This window comes from Bombina bombina, chromosome 7 (assembly GCF_027579735.1).
Source record: "Bombina bombina isolate aBomBom1 chromosome 7, aBomBom1.pri, whole genome shotgun sequence".
NCBI lineage: Eukaryota > Metazoa > Chordata > Amphibia > Anura > Bombinatoridae > Bombina > Bombina bombina.
Genome location: NC_069505.1, coordinates 371,659,923 through 371,679,063, shown reverse-complemented (window position 1 = coordinate 371,679,063; position 19,141 = coordinate 371,659,923). Strand labels below are relative to the sequence as shown.

Here is a 19,141-nt window from a genome sequence, read left to right as displayed (position 1 = left end):
ATTTAAAAGCAAAACTGGAAAGGTTAGTCACCGCATCTGGCCAAATGGGACAAGCTCAGGTACCACGTCAAGGTCCTTTCCAATACCTGAGACCCTAAAACAGCCACACAATGCAAGCTTTCAAATCCAAACAAACTGAAAACAAAAAAAGGGTGCACAGGAATATGTAATCACCCTAGACATATACAAAACATGGAAGGGAACTGCACTCTCATACCGGACCAGGTACACATCCTATGACCCTGCAACATGCTCAGCCCTGGGTGCCACTGGCACTCACAGGAAGCTGTGCTGTCCCCAGAGCCACAAGCAGTTAACCCCAGACAGGTCTGGGTGCAAGAACCATAGGGAAAATTACAAAACAAATTAATACAACACACAAAGATAACCCAGCACTCACTTACAAGCTCTCAGCTAAGATTTAAAAGCAAAACTGGAAAGGTTAGTCACCGCATCTGGCCAAATGGGACAAGCTCAGGTACCACGTCAAGGTCCTTTCCAATACCTGAGACCCTAAAACAGCCACACAATGCAAGCTTTCAAATCCAAACAAACTGAAAACAAAAAAAGGGTGCACAGGAATATGTAATCACCCTAGACATATACAAAACACGGAAGGGAACTGCACTCTCATACCGGACCGGGTACACATCCTATGACCCTGCAACATGCTCAGCCCTGGGTGCCACTGGCACTCACAGGAAGCTGTGCTGTCCCCAGAGCCACAAGCAGTTAACCCCAGACAGGTCTGGGTGCAAGAACCATAGGGAAAATTACAAAACAAATTAATACAACACACAGAGAAAACCCAGCACTCACTTACAAGCTCTAAGCTAAGATTTAAAAGCAAAACTGGAAAAGGTTAGTCACTGCATCTGGCCAAATGGGACAAGCTCAGGTACCACGTCAAGGTCCTTTCCAATACCTGAGACCCTAAAACAGCCACACAATGCAAGCTATAAAATCCAAACAAACTGAAAACAAAAAAAGGGTGCACAGGAATATGTAATCACCCTAGACATATACAAAACACGGAAGGGAACTGCACTCTCATAGCGGACCGGGTACACATCCTTGCATTGCATTGTGTGGCTGTTTTAAGGTCTCAGGTATTGGAAAGGACCTTGATGTGGTACCTGAGCTTGTCCCATTGGCCAGATGCGGTGACTAACCTTTCCAGTTTTGCTTTTAAATCTTAGCTGAGAGCTTGTAAGTGAGTGCTGGGTTTTCTCTGTGTGTTGTATTAATTTGTTTTGTAATTTTCCCTATGGTTCTTGCACCCAGACCTGTCTGGGGTTAACTGCTTGTGGCTCTGGGGACAGCACAGCTTCCTGTGAGTGCCAGTGGCACCCAGGGCTGAGCATGTTGCAGGATCATTGGATGTGTACCCGGTCCGGTATGAGAGTGCAGTTCCCTTCCGTGTTTTGTATATGTCTAGGGTGATTACATATTCCTGTGCACCCTTTTTTGGTTTTCAGTTTGTTTGGATTTGAAAGCTTGCATTGTGTGTCTGTTTTAGGGTCTCAGGTATTGGAAAGGACCTTGACGTAGTACCTGAGCTTGTCCCATTTGGCCAGATGCGGTGACTAACCTTTCCAGTTTTGCTTTAAAACCTTTGCTGAGAGCTTGTAAGTGAGTGCTGGGTTTTCTCTGTGTGTTGTATTAATTTGTTTTGTAATTTTCCCTATGGTTCTTGCACCCAGACCTGTCTGGGGTTAACTGCTTGTGGCTCCGGGGACAGCACAGCTTCCTGTGAGTGCCAGTGGCACCCAGGGCTGAGCATGTTGCAGGGTCATAGGATGTGTACCTGGTCCGGTATGAGAGTGCAGTCCCCTTCCGTGTTTTGTATATGTCTAGGGTGATTACATATTCCTGTGCACCCTTTTTTTTGTTTTCAGTTTGTTTGGATTTGAAAGCTTGCATTGTGTGGCTGTTTTAGGGTCTCAGGTATTGGAAAGGACCTTGACCTGGTACCTGAGCTTGTCCCATTTGGCCAGATGTGGTGACTAACCTTTCCAGTTTTGCTTTTAAATCTTAGCTGAGAGCTTGTAAGTGAGTGCTGGGTTTTCTCTGTGTGTTGTATTAATTTGTTTTGTAATTTTAACTATGGTTCTTGCACCCAGACCTGTCTGGGGTTAACTGCTTGTGGCTCTGGGGACAGCACAGCTTCCTGTGAGTGCCAGTGGCACCCAGGGCTGAGCATGTTGCAGGGTCATAGGATGTGTACTCGGTCCGGTATGAGAGTGCAGTTCCCTTCCGTGTTTTGTATATGTCTAGGGTGATTACATATTCCTGTGCACCCTTTTTTTGTTTTCAGTTTGTTTGGATTTGATAGCTTGCATTGTGTGGCTGTTTTAGGGTCTCAGGTATTGGAAAGGACCTTGACGTGGTACCTGAGCTTGTCCCATTTGGCCAGATGCGGTGACTAACCTTTCCAGTTTTGCTTTTAAATCTTAGCTGAGAGCTTGTAAGTGAGTGCTGGGTTTTCTCTGTGTGTTGTATTAATTTGTTTTGTAATTTTCCCTATGGTTCTTGCACCCAGACCTGTCTGGGGTTAACTGCTTGTGGCTCTGGGGACAGCACAGCTTCCTGTGAGTGCCAGTGGCACCCAGGGCTGAGCATGTTGCAGGGTCATAGGATGTGTACCCGGTCCGGTATGAGAGTGCAGTTCCCTTCCGTGTTTTGTATATGTCTAGGGTGATTACATATTCCTGTGCACCCTTTTTTTGTTTTCAGTTTGTTTGGATTTGAAAGCTTGCATTGTGTGGCTGTTTTAGGGTCTCAGGTATTGGAAAGGACCTTGACCTGGTACCTGAGCTTGTCCCATTTGGCCAGATGTGGTGACTAACCTTTCCAGTTTTGCTTTTAAATCTTAGCTGAGAGCTTGTAAGTAAGTGCTGGGTTTTCTCTGTGTGTTGTATTAATTTGTTTTGTAATTTTCCCTATGGTTCTTGCACCCAGACCTGTCTGGGGTTAACTGCTTGTGGCTCTGGGGACAGCACAGCTTCCTGTGAGTGCCAGTGGCACCCAGGGCTGAGCATGTTGGAGGGTCATAGGATGTGTACCCGGTCCGTTATGAGAGTGCAGTTCCCTTCCGTGTTTTGTATATGTCTAGGGTTATTACATATTCCTGTGCACCCTCTTTTTGTTTTCAGTTTGTTTGGATTTGATAGCTTGCATTGTGTGGCTGTTTTAGGGTCTCAGGTATTGGAAAGGACCTTGACGTGGTACCTGAGCTTGTCCCATTTGGCCAGATGCGGTGACTAACCTTTTCCAGTTTTGCTTTTAAATCTTAGCTGAGAGCTTGTAAGTAAGTGCTGGGTTTTCTCTGTGTGTTGTATTAATTTGTTTTGTAATTTTCCCTATGGTTCTTGCACCCAGACCTGTCTGGGGTTAACTGCTTGTGGCTCTGGGGACAGCACAGCTTCCTGTGAGTGCCAGTGGCACCCAGGGCTGAGCATGTTGGAGGGTCATAGGATGTGTACCCGGTCCGTTATGAGAGTGCAGTTCCCTTCCGTGTTTTGTATATGTCTAGGGTTATTACATATTCCTGTGCACCCTCTTTTTGTTTTCAGTTTGTTTGGATTTGATAGCTTGCATTGTGTGGCTGTTTTAGGGTCTCAGGTATTGGAAAGGACCTTGACGTGGTACCTGAGCTTGTCCCATTTGGCCAGATGCGGTGACTAACCTTTTCCAGTTTTGCTTTTAAATCTTAGCTGAGAGCTTGTAAGTGAGTGCTGGGTTTTCTCTGTGTGTTGTATTAATTTGTTTTGTAATTTTCCCTATGGTTCTTGCACCCAGACCTGTCTGGGGTTAACTGCTTGTGGCTCTGGGGACAGCACAGCTTCCTGTGAGTGCCAGTGGCACCCAGGGCTGAGCATGTTGCAGGGTCATAAGATGTGTACCCGGTCCGGTATGAGAGTGCAGTTCCCTTCCGTGTTTTGTATATATATATATATATATATATATATATATATATATATATGTGTGTGAGAGAGAGAGAAAGAAAAACTTGAAATTGAAAAAATGACTAAAACAAAGAACTTATATGAACTATATGATCTATGGATCAGATACAGAACTATGAGCACATTGAAAATAAGAAAATAAAAACATTAAAGGGATAGTCTAGTCAAAAATAAACTTCTATGATTCAGACAGAGCATGCAATTTTAAGCAACTTTCTAATTTACTCCCATTATCAATTTTTCTTTGTTCTCTTGGTGTCTTTATTTAAAAAAGCTGGAAAGTAAGTCTAGGAGCCGACCCATTTTGTATTCAGCACCTTGGTAGAGCTTACTGATTGGACGGCTACATTTAGACACTAATCAGAAAGCGCTATCCAGGTGCTGAACCAAAAATGGTCTGGCTTCTAAGCTTACATTCCAGCTTTTTAAAATAAAGATATCAAGAGAACGAAGAAAAATTGATAATAGGAGTAAATGAGAAAATTGCTTAAAATTGCATGCTCTATCTGAATCATGAACGTTGAATTTTTACTATACTATCCCTTTATACTAGTTGACACATTGGCCCCATTTATCAAATTACAGACAGACAAGGTTTCCAACAAAGAAAATCCTAGTGCACTGGCTCCTCCCATGTTGACAGGGACTGTCAAGCACCCTGAATGAATGAGATTGCAGTGTTTTAACTTTACTGCCTCTGAGGTGGTGAGGAGGCAATGGTTGGAAAAGGGCTTCAAGCTGCTTGATAAATGGCGACCATAAAGTAAAACAAATAGAACAATAATGAAAGAAAATATGATATTTGTGTATGAAATCTTTATATAATCTTGTGTTCCTTATACATAAGTAAATATTTATATAGATATATTGATTACAGGTGGACAGTAAGAGAATTGACTTAGAAATGGATGAAGTCAAAGACATTAATACTGTGAAGCTCTACCGTTTCCTGACTATAAATGATTTAAGGCTGGTGACAGAATATAATCCAATGGTGAGTTTTATTTATTTTTTTATCACATAAAGCAACTGAGGTACAATCTAACATAAGCAAAAATGAGAAAAGGGTCTGAGTCCATAAAGCCAGTCAGCAGCAACAGTTTATTTGTATCAGAATAAACAATTTAGTAGTGAACTCAGTTAAACTAACGCATTTCACACATGCGCACATGTGCTTCCTCAGAGATCCAATTTAACAAATAAGTTGAAAGCAATGTATAGTAACAGTTCAATATTGCTTATTATACTAAAGTTTATCTTTATAACAAGTTCAGGTAAAAAAACTGAATGTTTAGTTGGATCAAGGGGAAGAAACCAATGCTAATAGTGATACAAAATTAAATTCCTATGTAAGAAACTGTAAATAACTTTTTTTGTTTATTAAAGGGACAGTCTACTCCAGATTTGTTATTATTTAAAAAGATAGATAATCCATGTATTACCCATTCTCCAGTTTTGCATGACTAACACTCGGTTAGATTACGAGTTTTGCGTTATGAGCGGATTGGTGCTAACTTGCAAGTTATTGCCACCGCTCCCCTCCCTATAGCGCTGCTATTACAGGTTTGCAAAAACCCAGCGTTAGCAGGCAATATTGCAGCGTTGAGCAAAATTGAGCTCCATACCGCACTCAAACACCAGCGCTGCTTTGAGCTGGTTTTACATGCTTGTGCACGATTTCCCCATAGGCATCAATGGGGAGAGTCTGCTAAAAAAAAGCCTAACACCTGCAATAAAGGAGCGTAAAGCTCCGTAATGCAGCCCCATTTATTCCTATGGGGAAAGAAAATGTATGTTTACACCTAACACCCTAACATAAATCCCAAGTCTAAACACATCCTAATCTGCCGCCCCCGACATCACCGAAACCTACATTACACTTATTAACCCCTAATCTGCCACCCCCGACATCGCCGCCACCTACAGTACACTTATTAACCCCTAATCTGCTGTCCCCAATGTCGTCGCTACCTACCTACACTTATTAACCCCTAATCTGCTGCCCCAACATCGCCGCCACTATACTACAGTTATTAAACCCTAAGTCTAACCCTAACACCCACTAACTTTAATATAATTAAAATAAATCTAAATAAAACTTACTATTATTACCTAAATAATTCCTATTTAAAACTAAATACTTACCTGTAAAATAAACCCTAAGCTAGCTACAATATAACTAATAGTTACATTGTAGCTAGCTTAGGTTTTATTTTTATTTCACAGGCAAGTTTGTATTTATTTTAACTAGGTAGACTAGTTAGTAAATAGTTATTAAATATTACTAGCTACCTAGTTAAAATAAATTCAAATTTACCTGTAAAATAAAACCTAACCTGAGTTACACTAACACCTAACAATACACTACAATTAAATAAATTACATTAATTCAATACAATTAACTAAATGACAACCCCCCCACTAAATTACACAAAATAAAAAAGAAATTATCAAATATTTAAACTAATTACACCTAATCTAATAGCCCTATCAAAATAAAAAAGCCCCCCCAAAATAAAAAAACCCTAGCCTAAACTAAACTGCCAATAGCCCTTAAAAGGGCCTTTTGCAGGGCATTGCCCCAAAGAAATCAGCTCTTTTACCTGTAAAAAAAAATACAAACAACCCCCCAATAGTGATGTCGCGAACAGTTTGCCGGAGAACAGTTCCCGGCGAACATAGCTTGGTCGCGTTCGCTGCGGCGGTTGAACATATGCGATGTTCGATCCGCCCCCTATTCGTCATCATTGAGTAAACTTTGACCCTATATCTCATAGTCTGCAGACACATTTCAGCCAATCAGCAGCAGACACTCCCTCCCAGACCCTCCCAGCTCCTGGGCAGCAGCCATTTTAGATTCATTCTGTTCCTGCATTCTTAGTGAGAGGAGGGATAGTGATGCTGCTGCTGATTTTATAGGGAAATTGATAGCTAGGCTAGTGTATTCAGTGTCCACTACAGTCCTGAAGGACTCATCTGATCTCTGCTGTAAGGACAGCACCCAAAAAAGCCCTTTTTAGGGCTAGAACATCAGTGTTTTTTTTTTTTTTTCTTTGTAATCTAATTGCATTTGCCTGCTTTTCAGTGTGTGTCAGGCTCACAGCATATACTGTGCCTAATTGCTCAGTGCCACCACTCATATCTGGTGTAACATTAGTGTAAATTAAAAAAACAAAAACTTTTACATCAGTCTGCTAGTGTAATCTAATTTCAGTTGCCAAATGCCAGGCCAGCCTGCCACTGCCAGCCTGTGTGTCAGGCTCACAGCATATACTGTGCCTATTTGCTCAGTGCCACCACCAGTCATATCTGGTGTAACAGTAGTGTAATTTTTTTTTAAAAAAACTTTTACATCAGTCTGCTAGTGTAATCTAATAGCAGTTGCCTGCCTGCCACTGCCAGCCTGTGTGTCAGGCTCACAGCATATACTGTGCCTACTCGCTCAGTGCCACCACTCATAACTAGTGTAACATTAGTGTAAATTTAAAAAAAAAAACTTTTACATCAGTCTGCTAGTGTAATCTAATTTCAGTTGCCAGGCCAGCCTGCCACTGCCAGCCTGTGTGTCAGGCTCACAGCATATACTGTGCCTACTTGCTCAGTGCCACCACCAGTCATATCTGGTGTAACAGTAGTGTAAATTAAAAAAAAAACCTTTTACATCAGTCTGCTAGTGTAATCTAATAGCAGTTGCCTGCCTGCCACTGCCAGCCTGTGTGTCAGGCTCACAGCATATACTGTGCCTACTCGCTCAGTGCCACCACTCCTATCTGGTGTAACATTAACATATACAATATATATATATATATATATATATATATATATATATATATATATATATATATATATATATATATATATATATATATATATATATATATATATATATATTAAATCAGAGAAAGAATTTATGTGGCAGGAGTGCAGGGTAAAAAAACTCCCTGACACCTCTATCACACAAAATACACCCTTACCGGCACAGGACCATGAATACTAAAATATTAAATCAGATACAGATCACAACTAATTGCAAGAAAAAATATATATATTTAATAACAAAGTAAATTAGAACCAAACACAACAATATCTAAATATGCCAAATAGTAAGAAATACCACTATAGCGATGAAAATAAATAAAATAATAATGTCCATAGCGGAGGAATAAGTAACAAGTATAAAACTTCTCCAAGGATTCCTGTTAGTAGGAAGTTGCTGAAAAAAATAGCAGTATATCCCAATTGCGGTAAATTAAAGTCCCAAATTTGCAACATTCAGGTATAAGAAGATAGATAATCCCTTAGTATTCTTGTAGGAATATCTTTAACAAGCACAAAACACAGCTGTCATGGTTGCACAGTGATAGATAAACAAAGCAATAGTCAGAAAGCAAGAAGCAAACAGTGCAGTCTCCCCCAGTAGTGTTATAACAGTCCTTGCAAAGCAGATGCTAGTATAGGCAGGGTTAGTGTAAGAAGATTGAAAGTTCTCACCCTTTAATATCCAGGATACGATATCCCTCAAATGATGCCGCTCGATAACAGTGCTGATGGATTACTTACCCAACCCTCCTGACAATATCACAACTAGCTCTTACTTCTGGGAGGCCGGTTGCCTGTTGCTGAAACACGTGACGTGCTAATCCGTTTACCGTGTATTGGACTTTGTAGCTGGTTGTTGCAAAGTAGTACCGCAGTATTTGGCAGGCTCCCTGGAGGTCTCAATCAAAGTAAGCTCCTGCGAGCAGGAGAGGCAGCTACGATTATCCAAACGGAGCTTACTTTGATTGAGACCTCCAGGGAGCCTGCCAAATACTGCGGTACTACTTTGCAACAACCAGCTACAAAGTCCAATACACGGTAAACGGATTAGCACGTCACGTGTTTCAGCAACAGGCAACCGGCCTCCCAGAAGTAAGAGCTAGTTGTGATATTGTCAGGAGGGTTGGGTAAGTAATCCATCAGCACTGTTATCGAGCGGCATCATTTGAGGGATATCGTATCCTGGATATTAAAGGGTGAGAACTTTCAATCTTCTTACACTAACCCTGCCTATACTAGCATCTGCTTTGCAAGGACTGTTATAACACTACTGGGGGAGACTGCACTGTTTGCTTCTTGCTTTCTGACTATTGCTTTGTTTATCTATCACTGTGCAATCATGACAGCTGTGTTTTGTGCTTGTTAAAGATATTCCTACAAGAATACTAAGGGATTATCTATCTTCTTATACCTGAATGTTGCAAATTTGGGACTTTAATTTACCGCAATTGGGATATACTGCTATTTTTTTCAGCAACTTCCTACTAACAGGAATCCTTGGAGAAGTTTTATACTTGTTACTTATTCCTCCGCTTTGGACATTATTATTTTATTTATTTTCATCGCTATAGTGGTATTTCTTACTGTTTGGCATATTTAGATATTGTTGTGTTTGGTTCTAATTTACTTTGTTATTAAATATATATATTTTTTCTTGCAATTAGTTGTGATCTGTATCTGATTTAATATTTTAGTATTCATGGTCCTGTGCCGGTAAGGGTGTACTTTGTGTGATAGAGGTGTCAGGGAGTTTTTTTACCCTGCCATCCTGCCACATAAATTCTTTCTCTGATTTAATTTAATATATTTATCACCCCTGAGCACTGCTCACCTGCATATTTCTTAATTGTAAGCAGGTGGGTATTGACCGGAACTCTTTCCCTACTGTTTCTGGTGCCAGTCTTACTATATTAATATATATATAGAAAGACAAGGTAATACAATCATGTCCTGCGCTATACAAAACCTAAGAGCTCAAAAAAACCCATGATATTTATTAAAAATAAAGTACATATGTATATGGCAATAAATAAATAAACAAATATAATATCTGAATAAATCAAATACAGAGTAGATAGGAAATGTGGAAAAGAAAATGTATCAAATACACAAATACACAATGGTAAATCAAAGTCCATATAAACTTGTTACAAATCCATAACGTTAATATAATATGACAAAGTTGATTCGTATTCCCACATGATACTTTGTATGCCCAAAATACTCACAAGAACAACCCTCAATCATATGAGGTAAGGCTGTAACATCTGAGGTAGAGAAAATCCTTTCCACATACAGCAGGGCACTCCACTTCACAAACCGCTCAACCAGCAGAGACAGCAAGGCTCAATGATCTCTTACCCCACCGTAAATGGGATCAATATCATGTGTAATCAAACAAACTCAAGGAGCATGCAAATACAAATGTTTCAAATGTTTTAAATATAAAAAAATATCTATTTATTTAAATATTTACAGTAAATACAAACTGTAACACTTTATTAAATATTAATATTGCATAAATATGGTTTTCAAGTTTTTAGCTACTTCACTGCAAAGGGCTCCAATGCACTTATATACAGTATATGTGTTTATATGTATTTATATGTATTTATGTGTTTATATCTATGGGTGATGGGGGAAACCAGACGTGGACTCCTTGCCCAGTGTGCTTAGAGTAATGTAGCTGCACTTCACTGACGAGGCCCATAGGATGCCGAAACAATCGTCTGGGGTTGTCATGTTCCTTATTCAGATGAGAATTGCCTGGTATTTTGGGGCTGGACTGACCTTACTTGGCAAGATCGGACTGATATACTTCAGGAAAGTTTTCCTCTGTGAAAAGCACACTGGTCTAAAAGAGGCTGCTTCCCGTGGTAAATTACCATAGAACTAGCTGATGAGCTGTTGTTCATTCCTGGTAGAGCGCTTCTCTCTTCATATAAAAATTTATATGACCCCTGGGGAAGTCTTCCTATGGGTGATGGGGGAAACCAGACGTTGGACTCCTTGCCCAGTGTGCTTAGATGAATGTGGCTGCACCTCACTGCCAAGGCCCATAGGAGGCTGGATTGTCTGGGGTTGTCATGTTCCTTGTTCAGAGGAGAATTGCATGGTATTTCAGGGCTGGACTGACCTTACTTGGTGGGATCAGACTGATATACTTCAGGAAAGTTTTCCTCTGTGAAAAGCACACTGGTCTAAAAGAGGCTGCTTCCGGGTGGTAAATCGCCATAGAACTAGCTGATGAGCTGTTGTTCGTTCCTGGTAGAGCGCTTCTCTCTTCGTATGTATAAATATATATTTATATATAACATCTAGTGTCATGCCGCACCGCTCTAGCCTTTGCTAGGGGCACGGCGTCTTCTTCCTTGCTCGTTGCCTAGGGCTGTGTCGGGTCTGGATGCGTGCGGCGCTAAAGTCATCACCGCATGTTCTCTCCCTCTCTGATGCCGGTCTCACTCTGTGGCGCCAATCCTGACTACTCTGCCTCTTAACCCCTAACTCCTGGATTGATATACTGTTGCTGAACCCTGCCTGTCTGACTGCTCTGCTTATTAACCCCTGTTATTCTGGATTGCCTCTTTGTTGCCAAACCCTGCCTGCCTGACCATTCTAGTTGTGTGCCCTTGGACTGCTTTTCTGTTGGCGAATCCCGCCTGCCTGACCATTCTACTTGTTTGCCCTTGGACCGCTCTGCCATTGTCTCTGGGGACTGCCCTGCCTGTGGTGAGTGCCACCTTCCTCATCTTACTAACTTTCTCTGCTCTCGGACATTCCCTATCTTTCCGTCTCGACGCCGGGATAACAATACTACTGGCCGAGTTCGGTCTGATAGGGGAATATCCCACGAGCATTACATTATACTTGGGCCATGCAGCCAGATGAGGTAGCAGGAGCTGTTTATCTTCAGGAACAGATGTTGGGAACTCATACCACACAGTTGCAGAATATGGATTTCAAGCTAGAGGCTATCACCTCTTCACTCTCCTTACTAGTTGCAGCAAGGTATGCTGCGCCTGTTGTTACACCACCAACCCCTACTCCTAGTACTGTGGCTTCTTCCTCTGCTTCTGGAAGTATACCCCAGATACCATTGCCTGACAAGTATGAAGGTACTACTAATTGCAGGGGCATTCTAAACCAATGCAGGGTGCACTTCCATAGGGATTCTCACACCTCTCAGTCTCATCAGTCAAGGGTCACCTTTATCATTTCCTTGCTGAAGGACAAGGCCCTAGCCTGGGTCTCTCCCCTTTTGGAACAGAACGCTACACTCCTGCATGATGCTGATGAGTTCATTTCTGCTTTATCGTCTGTGTTTGGGGCTTCTGGCCGTACCTCTGCTGCGTAATATTCTCTCCTGGATCTCCGCCAGGGCTGTGAACTGTTGCACAATTTGCTATCGAGTTTCGCACCTTGGCACTTGAAACCACTTGGGATGGCAGTGCTCTTAAGGCAGCCTTTAGGAGGGGTCTTCATGAACGCATCAAAGATTAACTCACTTATCGTGATGTTCCTTCTTCTTTGGATGCATTTATTACACTTTCTATCAGTCTATACTCTTGCTTTCAGTAAAGACAAGCTGAGAGAGACAGAAAAAGGAGGGTCCTTCCCTCCCGTCCTCCTGTTCGCCCAGTTTCGGCAGCATCCGCTACCCCTTCAACAGCTCCAGTTACCTCAGCGGAGGAACCCATGGATCTTTCCTCCTTCAAACCTTCAAAGTCTGAAAGACAGAGAAGAAGGAGACTGAGACTATGCTTTTATTGTGGATCTAACTCCCAACAACTAAAAGACTGTGACATTCGGCCGGGAAAAGCCAATGCTTAGGGGATAACACAGGGGTACCTCTAAGCATGATCTCTACTTAATCTCCTCACTCCTCTCGGATCCTGGTACCTGTTACCCTAACCTTACTTCAGAATACTGTCCACATCCAAGCTTTCATTGATTCAGGGGCAGCTGGGAACTTCCTGGATCACTGTTTCATGATTCAAGCTGGCTTGCCTCTTTTGCAGAAAAGACATTGTCTCAAAATAACTACCCTGAATGGCACCCCCCTTTGTTCAGTCTTGATCCATTTCGAGTCAGCACCTTTGACCCTGACTATGGGAGACCTTCACACTGAACAGCTGCAGTTTGAGGTAATTTATTCCCCAGGACAGCCTGTCATCCTTGGTCTTCCTTGGCTTTGGCTACGCAATCCACAGTTCGACTGGGCTGAGGGACAACTGGCCTCCTGGGGTACCTCCTTTTTCCACTCCTGCCTTGCTAAAGTCACTCCTCTGCCCAGTATTCCCATAGCCAGTATACAGACTCCTTCAAACCTTCCTTCAGTATACACGGACTTTGCAGATGTGTTTGAGAAAAAAGCAGCCGATGTGCTGCCACCCTACCGTCCTTATGACTGCAAGATCGATCTCTTTCCCGGAGCCCCACTTCCTAAAGGGAGGACCTATCCACTCTCCAAAGCGGAAACCAAATCCATGGAGGAGTACATCCAAGAGAACCTAGCTAAAGGTTTCATTCGCCCTTCCTCCTCTCCTGCTGGGGCAGGTTTCTTTTTGTTAGTAAGAAGGATGGTGGGCTCAGACCCAGCATTGACTACAGGGCTTTGAACAACATAACCATCAAGAATCACTATCCCATACCATTAATCACTGAACTGTATGACTCACTCCAGGATGCACTCTTTTTAACCAAATTGGATTTACTTGGGGCATACAATCTGATTCTTATCTCTCCCGGCCATGAATGGAAGACCGCCTTCAACACAAGATCTGGGCATTACGAATACCTTGTAATGCCCTTTGGGCTGTGTAACGCCCCTGCAGTCTTCCAGGCATTTGTCAACAATGTCTTCCATGACCTCCTCAACCATACTGTCATCGTCTATCTGGATGACATCATTGTTTTTTCTTCCAATTTGGAGGAACATCATAAACACGTTAGACAGGTGTTTCTACGTCTCAGAGACAATTCTCTGGTAGCCAAATTAGAAAAATGTGAGTTTGATCAAGTTCAGATCTAATTCCTTGGTTATGTCATCTCAAAGCAGGGTTTTGCCATGGATCCTGCTAAACTCACCGCAGTTATGGAATGGCCTCAACCTACTTCTCTAAAGGAATTACAGAGGTTCTTGGGGTTCTCCAATTATTACCGCAAGTTTATAAAAAACTTTTCTCAAACAGTCGCTCCTCTCACTGAATTAACAAAACGGAACAAAGACTGTAAACATTGGGCTCTCAAAGCCATACATGCCTTCTCTAGTCTAAAAAAGGCTTTCTGTTCAGCTTCTGTGCTCCGTCATCCTGACCCTAACCTACAGTTCACTTTAGAGGTTGATGCCTCCAAGATAGGGGCTGGAGCAGTTCTTAACCAAAGAGATCCTTTGACTTCCAAGTCACACCCTGTAGCCTTTTTCTCTAAATGCTTTGCTCCTGCTGAGAGGAACTACAATGTGGGTAATCGTGAACTCTTAGCCATTAAAATGGCTTTAACCGAATGGCGTCACTGGTTAGAGGGTACCGCTAATCCCATTCAGATTCTCACCGACCACAAGAATTTGACTTACCTAGAGACTGCTCATCGACTCAATCCTCGACAGGCCAGGTGGGCCTTGTTCTTTTTCCCATTTTAACTTTGTGGTCTCTTATCTTCCTGGGACTAAGAACCAGAAGGCAGACGCCTTTTCCCATCAGTTTCCTCACTCAAGTGATTCTTCATAAGCCCCTATTGAAAACATCATACCCCCCTCCTGTGTGGTTGCTCAACTAAACACCACCCTTCTGCAAAGACTGCAACGTGCCCAATCTAGTAAACCTCCTGGAACCCCCATGACCTCCAATAGCCTCTTTGTATCTCTGAACCTACTCATCCCTGTGCTGGCCTGGGCTCATGATAGCAAACTCTCAGGACATCCTGGTTCAACTATGACTTTCAAGCATCTTTCCCAACATGTATGGTGGCCTACTATGAAGACTGATGCTCAGGATTGTGCTGCCAATAAGACTCCCCGATCTTTGCCTCCTGGCTTGCTCCAACCATTGTCCATTCCCAAACAACCATGGACACACATAACAATGGATTTCATTGTGGACCTTCCTCCTTCTGACCACCATACAGTTATTTGGGTTATGGTGGATCATTTTTCCAGACTGGCTCATTTCGTACCCCTAACCAAACTGCCTTCTGCCCAGGAATTGTCTTCTCTCTTTCTCTTGCATGTGGTACGACTTCATGGCATCCCTGTGAATATTGTTTCTGACAGAGGTCCACAGTTCATCTCTGTCTTTTGGAGAGCCTTTTGTAAGTTGATTGGAACCACTGTTTCTTTGTTTTCTGGCTACCACCCTCAAACCAACGGCCTAACTGAGAGAGCAAACAAGGATCTTGAAACCTACCTTAGAGCCTTTGTCAACGCTCGCCACACCAACTGTTGTTACCCCTAGCTGAGCTGGCAAGAAACACTAATTGGCACTCTTCTCTTCGATGATCTCCTTTTCAAGCCGCAGCAGGGTATCAACCTCGTGTCTTCCCTCTTTCTGCCCAGTCCACTGGGGTTCTTGCTGCAGACCAACACATCACTAGACTCACCACTCATTAGCAACGTATTCGCTCTCAGTTACGTACAGCTGTCTATAGATATAAGAGGTTTGCAGATCGTCATAGAGCTTCTGTACGTGCCATCCCAATGGGTGAACGTGTTGTTGCTAGGGGCACGGCGTCTCCTTCCTTGCTCGTTGCCTAGGGCTGTGTCGGGTCTGGATGCGTGCGACACTGACGTCATCGCCGCACGCTCTCACTCTCTGATGCCGGTCTCACACTGTGGCGCCAATCATGCGCCTATTTAAATGTCTCTAGTGTGATCTATCACTGCCCAAGTATAGGTGTTACTTTATGTGCTCCTGGATGTGATAGATTGTACTATATTTGCTTAACCATTGATCAGCCCCCCCCCCTTTGACATATGCAATTTTTGACCAAGTGATTAAAACATATATGCACTTTATTCTTAAGTGTAGTCAAACTTGGAAATGTTGTAAAGGTAGTAACACACAAATACAGAAACATACAGACACACTCATACACACACACACACACACACACACACAGTCACACATAAGGATTCACATATAGACACTCTAGCAGACATGCAAAGAAACACACACAAACACTCAGACACAGACACCCATACAGCACTTATTTACATTGACCTGAAAAGTAATAAGGTAGACTACAGTTTTGTCAAAAAAGGAGATTTACAAGGCATAATATGGGGCTCTAATTATCTTTTTGTCAAGGAAGATGACAACTATATGATGACAACAGCATGCAGTGGCTGAAAGGAAGGGTCCTGAACTGCCTAAACAATAATTTAAAAGTTAAGTGGTGGATTGGCGACTTCTGTAAAGGTCTCATTAGTCTCAGAGTCTGTAGAAAGATGTGAAAAACACCCACAGAGACAGCCTCAGAAAACACACAAAGACATAATCATGAATCATGTCTGCCCAGGGTTTAATAAATAGACCCCTATAAGTCCAGATATTTAGGAGTCACTACTAAGATATAGATATTTATTTGGAGTACATCAAATAGAAAACAATAAATAGTAGATAATAAATAATAATTTATTCTTAAAAATATTAGATAGTGCTTTCTTCTTTAATCCTGGTCAGGATTACGGACTCTTGGTTCAACATCCTGTTTCTATTTAAAGACATCTTAAAAATCTTGGTACATCTCAGAAAGATGTAGTTTAGTACTGAATGGTGATTCTGTTTGAAGAGTGGGATGGATGTGAAGAGCCACACAATGGTGAAGACAAAACTGGGATCTAAATTTGACCAGTTTCTCAATTAATAAGGGAATTAGGCTTCCGTAACCAGTGGAGACCAAGAACCAAAGAAAATATAGGTTTTAACTCCAAATCAAAGATAAAAGTCTCTTGATGTCCAGACCCTACATTGACTAGTAAAGAAATAGTGTCCTCTAGGCTGGGTCCAGTCTTTAGAGGTGATTCATCTATCCGTTGAATATAAACTGTGTGATGGGGTATCTGTAATCTTTAGGCTAATTTGGTATCTAAGAAGAGAGTCAATCAAGACAGGCAAACTGACTGGATTTGTATCCCATTGCAACAAGATAGGTATGAATAGGTGAAATTTTGAATATCTAGGCATCTGTTTACTAGACATGAAAGGAAGAGGTGGGTTATCTCTAGGAGACTTGGGCTTAGCTATTCATGCTCAAGCTATATGTGGCAGCAGAGGCACAAATTCAAATACCTCCTTCTTTGTTTTTTGGATTCAGAGAGAGGACCTCGGACAATTCTTATTTGCATAAGTTCTTCTGAGGAATTAACAGCTGGGGTTGGAGGTGTGGATTGTAGATAGGGTGAATGGAACTTAATATGCAGGAAATAGATGTCCAGGAAACCAAAAGTCTTTTAAACTACTTTAATAAATCAAGAGAAATAAAAACTAAGAATTGGACAATATCAAAAGGTTAAACAAGAACAGAGTCCAGGAACAGGCCAAAGGTCAGGTACAATGAGATCAGTCTAACAAATAGGTACTGAGGTGGCAAACAAGAGCAGATTCCAGAAAATGGCGAAAGGTCAAGTACCGTCATGATTTATCTTGCTGACATTTTAAATTTGTTCCCCCTTCTTTGGAAGATCATTACAGACATGTATGTCTTGTTCTCCAACATCTTAGAGAGGATCATATATTTGCGCGATTGAAGCTCTATTTACATAAAACTTGGATTCTATTTTTTGGGATATGCCATTTGCACCTGCTGGCTTTGAGATGAATTTGGATACGCTTCGGGCTTTTCAGCCAAAACCTATTCCTGTGTCCCTCAAAGGCTCAAGTAGTTCTTCTGTTTAGCCCCCATACTACAACATCCAAATCCGGGATATCAATTTATACTTGAAATGGACACCTCTGGCATTTGGGAGCTGGAGCAGTGTTGTCATAAAGGAACCCTACAACCTCACAGATCCACATTTTCCAAACAAAATGTACTTATCTAAACATCTGTATTATGTGAGCAATAATGTACTTTTAGCTATTAAGCTGGTTCTGGAGGAATGGTGTTACTTACTGGAAGATATGCTTCATTATTTTTACTGACCATAAAAATCTGTTTTATATACAAGCAGCTAGACAGCTGAATTTGAGGCTGTTGTAATGGGCCTTGTTTTTCTCCAGCTTTTTATTATCCTATATCACAGGATCAAAAAACATGAAGGCTGATGCCCTATTTGAATAGTTTTACCTAAAGATTCTATATCAATCTATCCTGCCTTTATTTTTCATTCTAAGAGAATATTGCCAACCCCTCCACCATAGTTCTTGGTGAGTTAAAACATGCTCAAATGAAGATTCCTAAATATGTTCACCTACCTCCTCACTATCTTTATGTACCTACACCTCTATGGCTCCCTAAAAATAGCCTATTATTTCTGACTAGGAATCTTGGCTGCCAGCCATGACCCTTGGCCTTGTATTTTCACTTTGAACCTTTGCTGCCTCCCCTGTCCTTTTGCCTAGTATTTTGGGCTATGTATCCTTGCTGCCTGGCCTAACACTTAGCCTAGTGTTTCAGTTAATAATCTTTACTTGTACGTACCAGTGTCTTTTGCATCTGGACTCCAAATACCAACTTCTGACTTCACCCTTACAAACCAAAATCCTAGCCTGTGCCCTTGATAACAAGCATTATTATCACCCGGGGTAAAATAATCTTTGGAGAGATTAAAATAACACATATGGTGGCCTAACATGCTAACTGAGGTTCAAGCTCATGTCTTTTCGTGTACTATTTAAAATGCTTATAAAAATCCTAGGCAAGCTACTACAAATATGTTGCAACCACTTCCTCCATCACCCCAGCCTTGGACCCATTTGGCCAGGGACTTTATGAAAAACAGCAATTTAGTAATTTGGGTGGTGGTGGACTTCTGTGATGACTCACATAGTACCCCTTCCTGGCATTCCTACTGTTCAGGCACTCTATTAACTCTTTATCATTGTATGTCTTCGTAGTGTACTTACATACATTGTCTCAGACAGAGACAGTTTGGTTCAAGATTTTGGAGATCAGCCTGCAAAGATTTGGTTATCAGAAATGCCCTATCTATTATAAGTTAAAGCACACATATACAAAGAAATTAAGCATTAACCTAATGTTCAAAAATTGCAGAAGCTAATTCAGCTGTTAGTAATATGTACATAATAAATATTTGCCATGCCTAGTTTAAAGCATTATAAAAATAGTTCCCTGTCTAGTTCTCTATTCATTCATTTGAATCCACAATGCCTGCTATTTTTTAAGTAGTAGTTCTC

The 19,141-nt window shown here is 41.6% G+C and overlaps 1 protein-coding gene across 1 annotated transcript in view; it reads left to right on the top strand.

Moving 5' to 3' along the window:
* The window catches only part of ERP27 (endoplasmic reticulum protein 27), a 128,791-nt gene that overhangs the window by 59,311 nt on the left and 50,339 nt on the right, over positions 1–19,141 (top strand). The window contains exon 4 of the mRNA XM_053689003.1: positions 4,846–4,962. Within this exon, the coding sequence (XP_053544978.1) occupies positions 4,846–4,962 (117 nt within the window). The remainder of the gene's footprint in view (positions 1–4,845; positions 4,963–19,141) is intronic.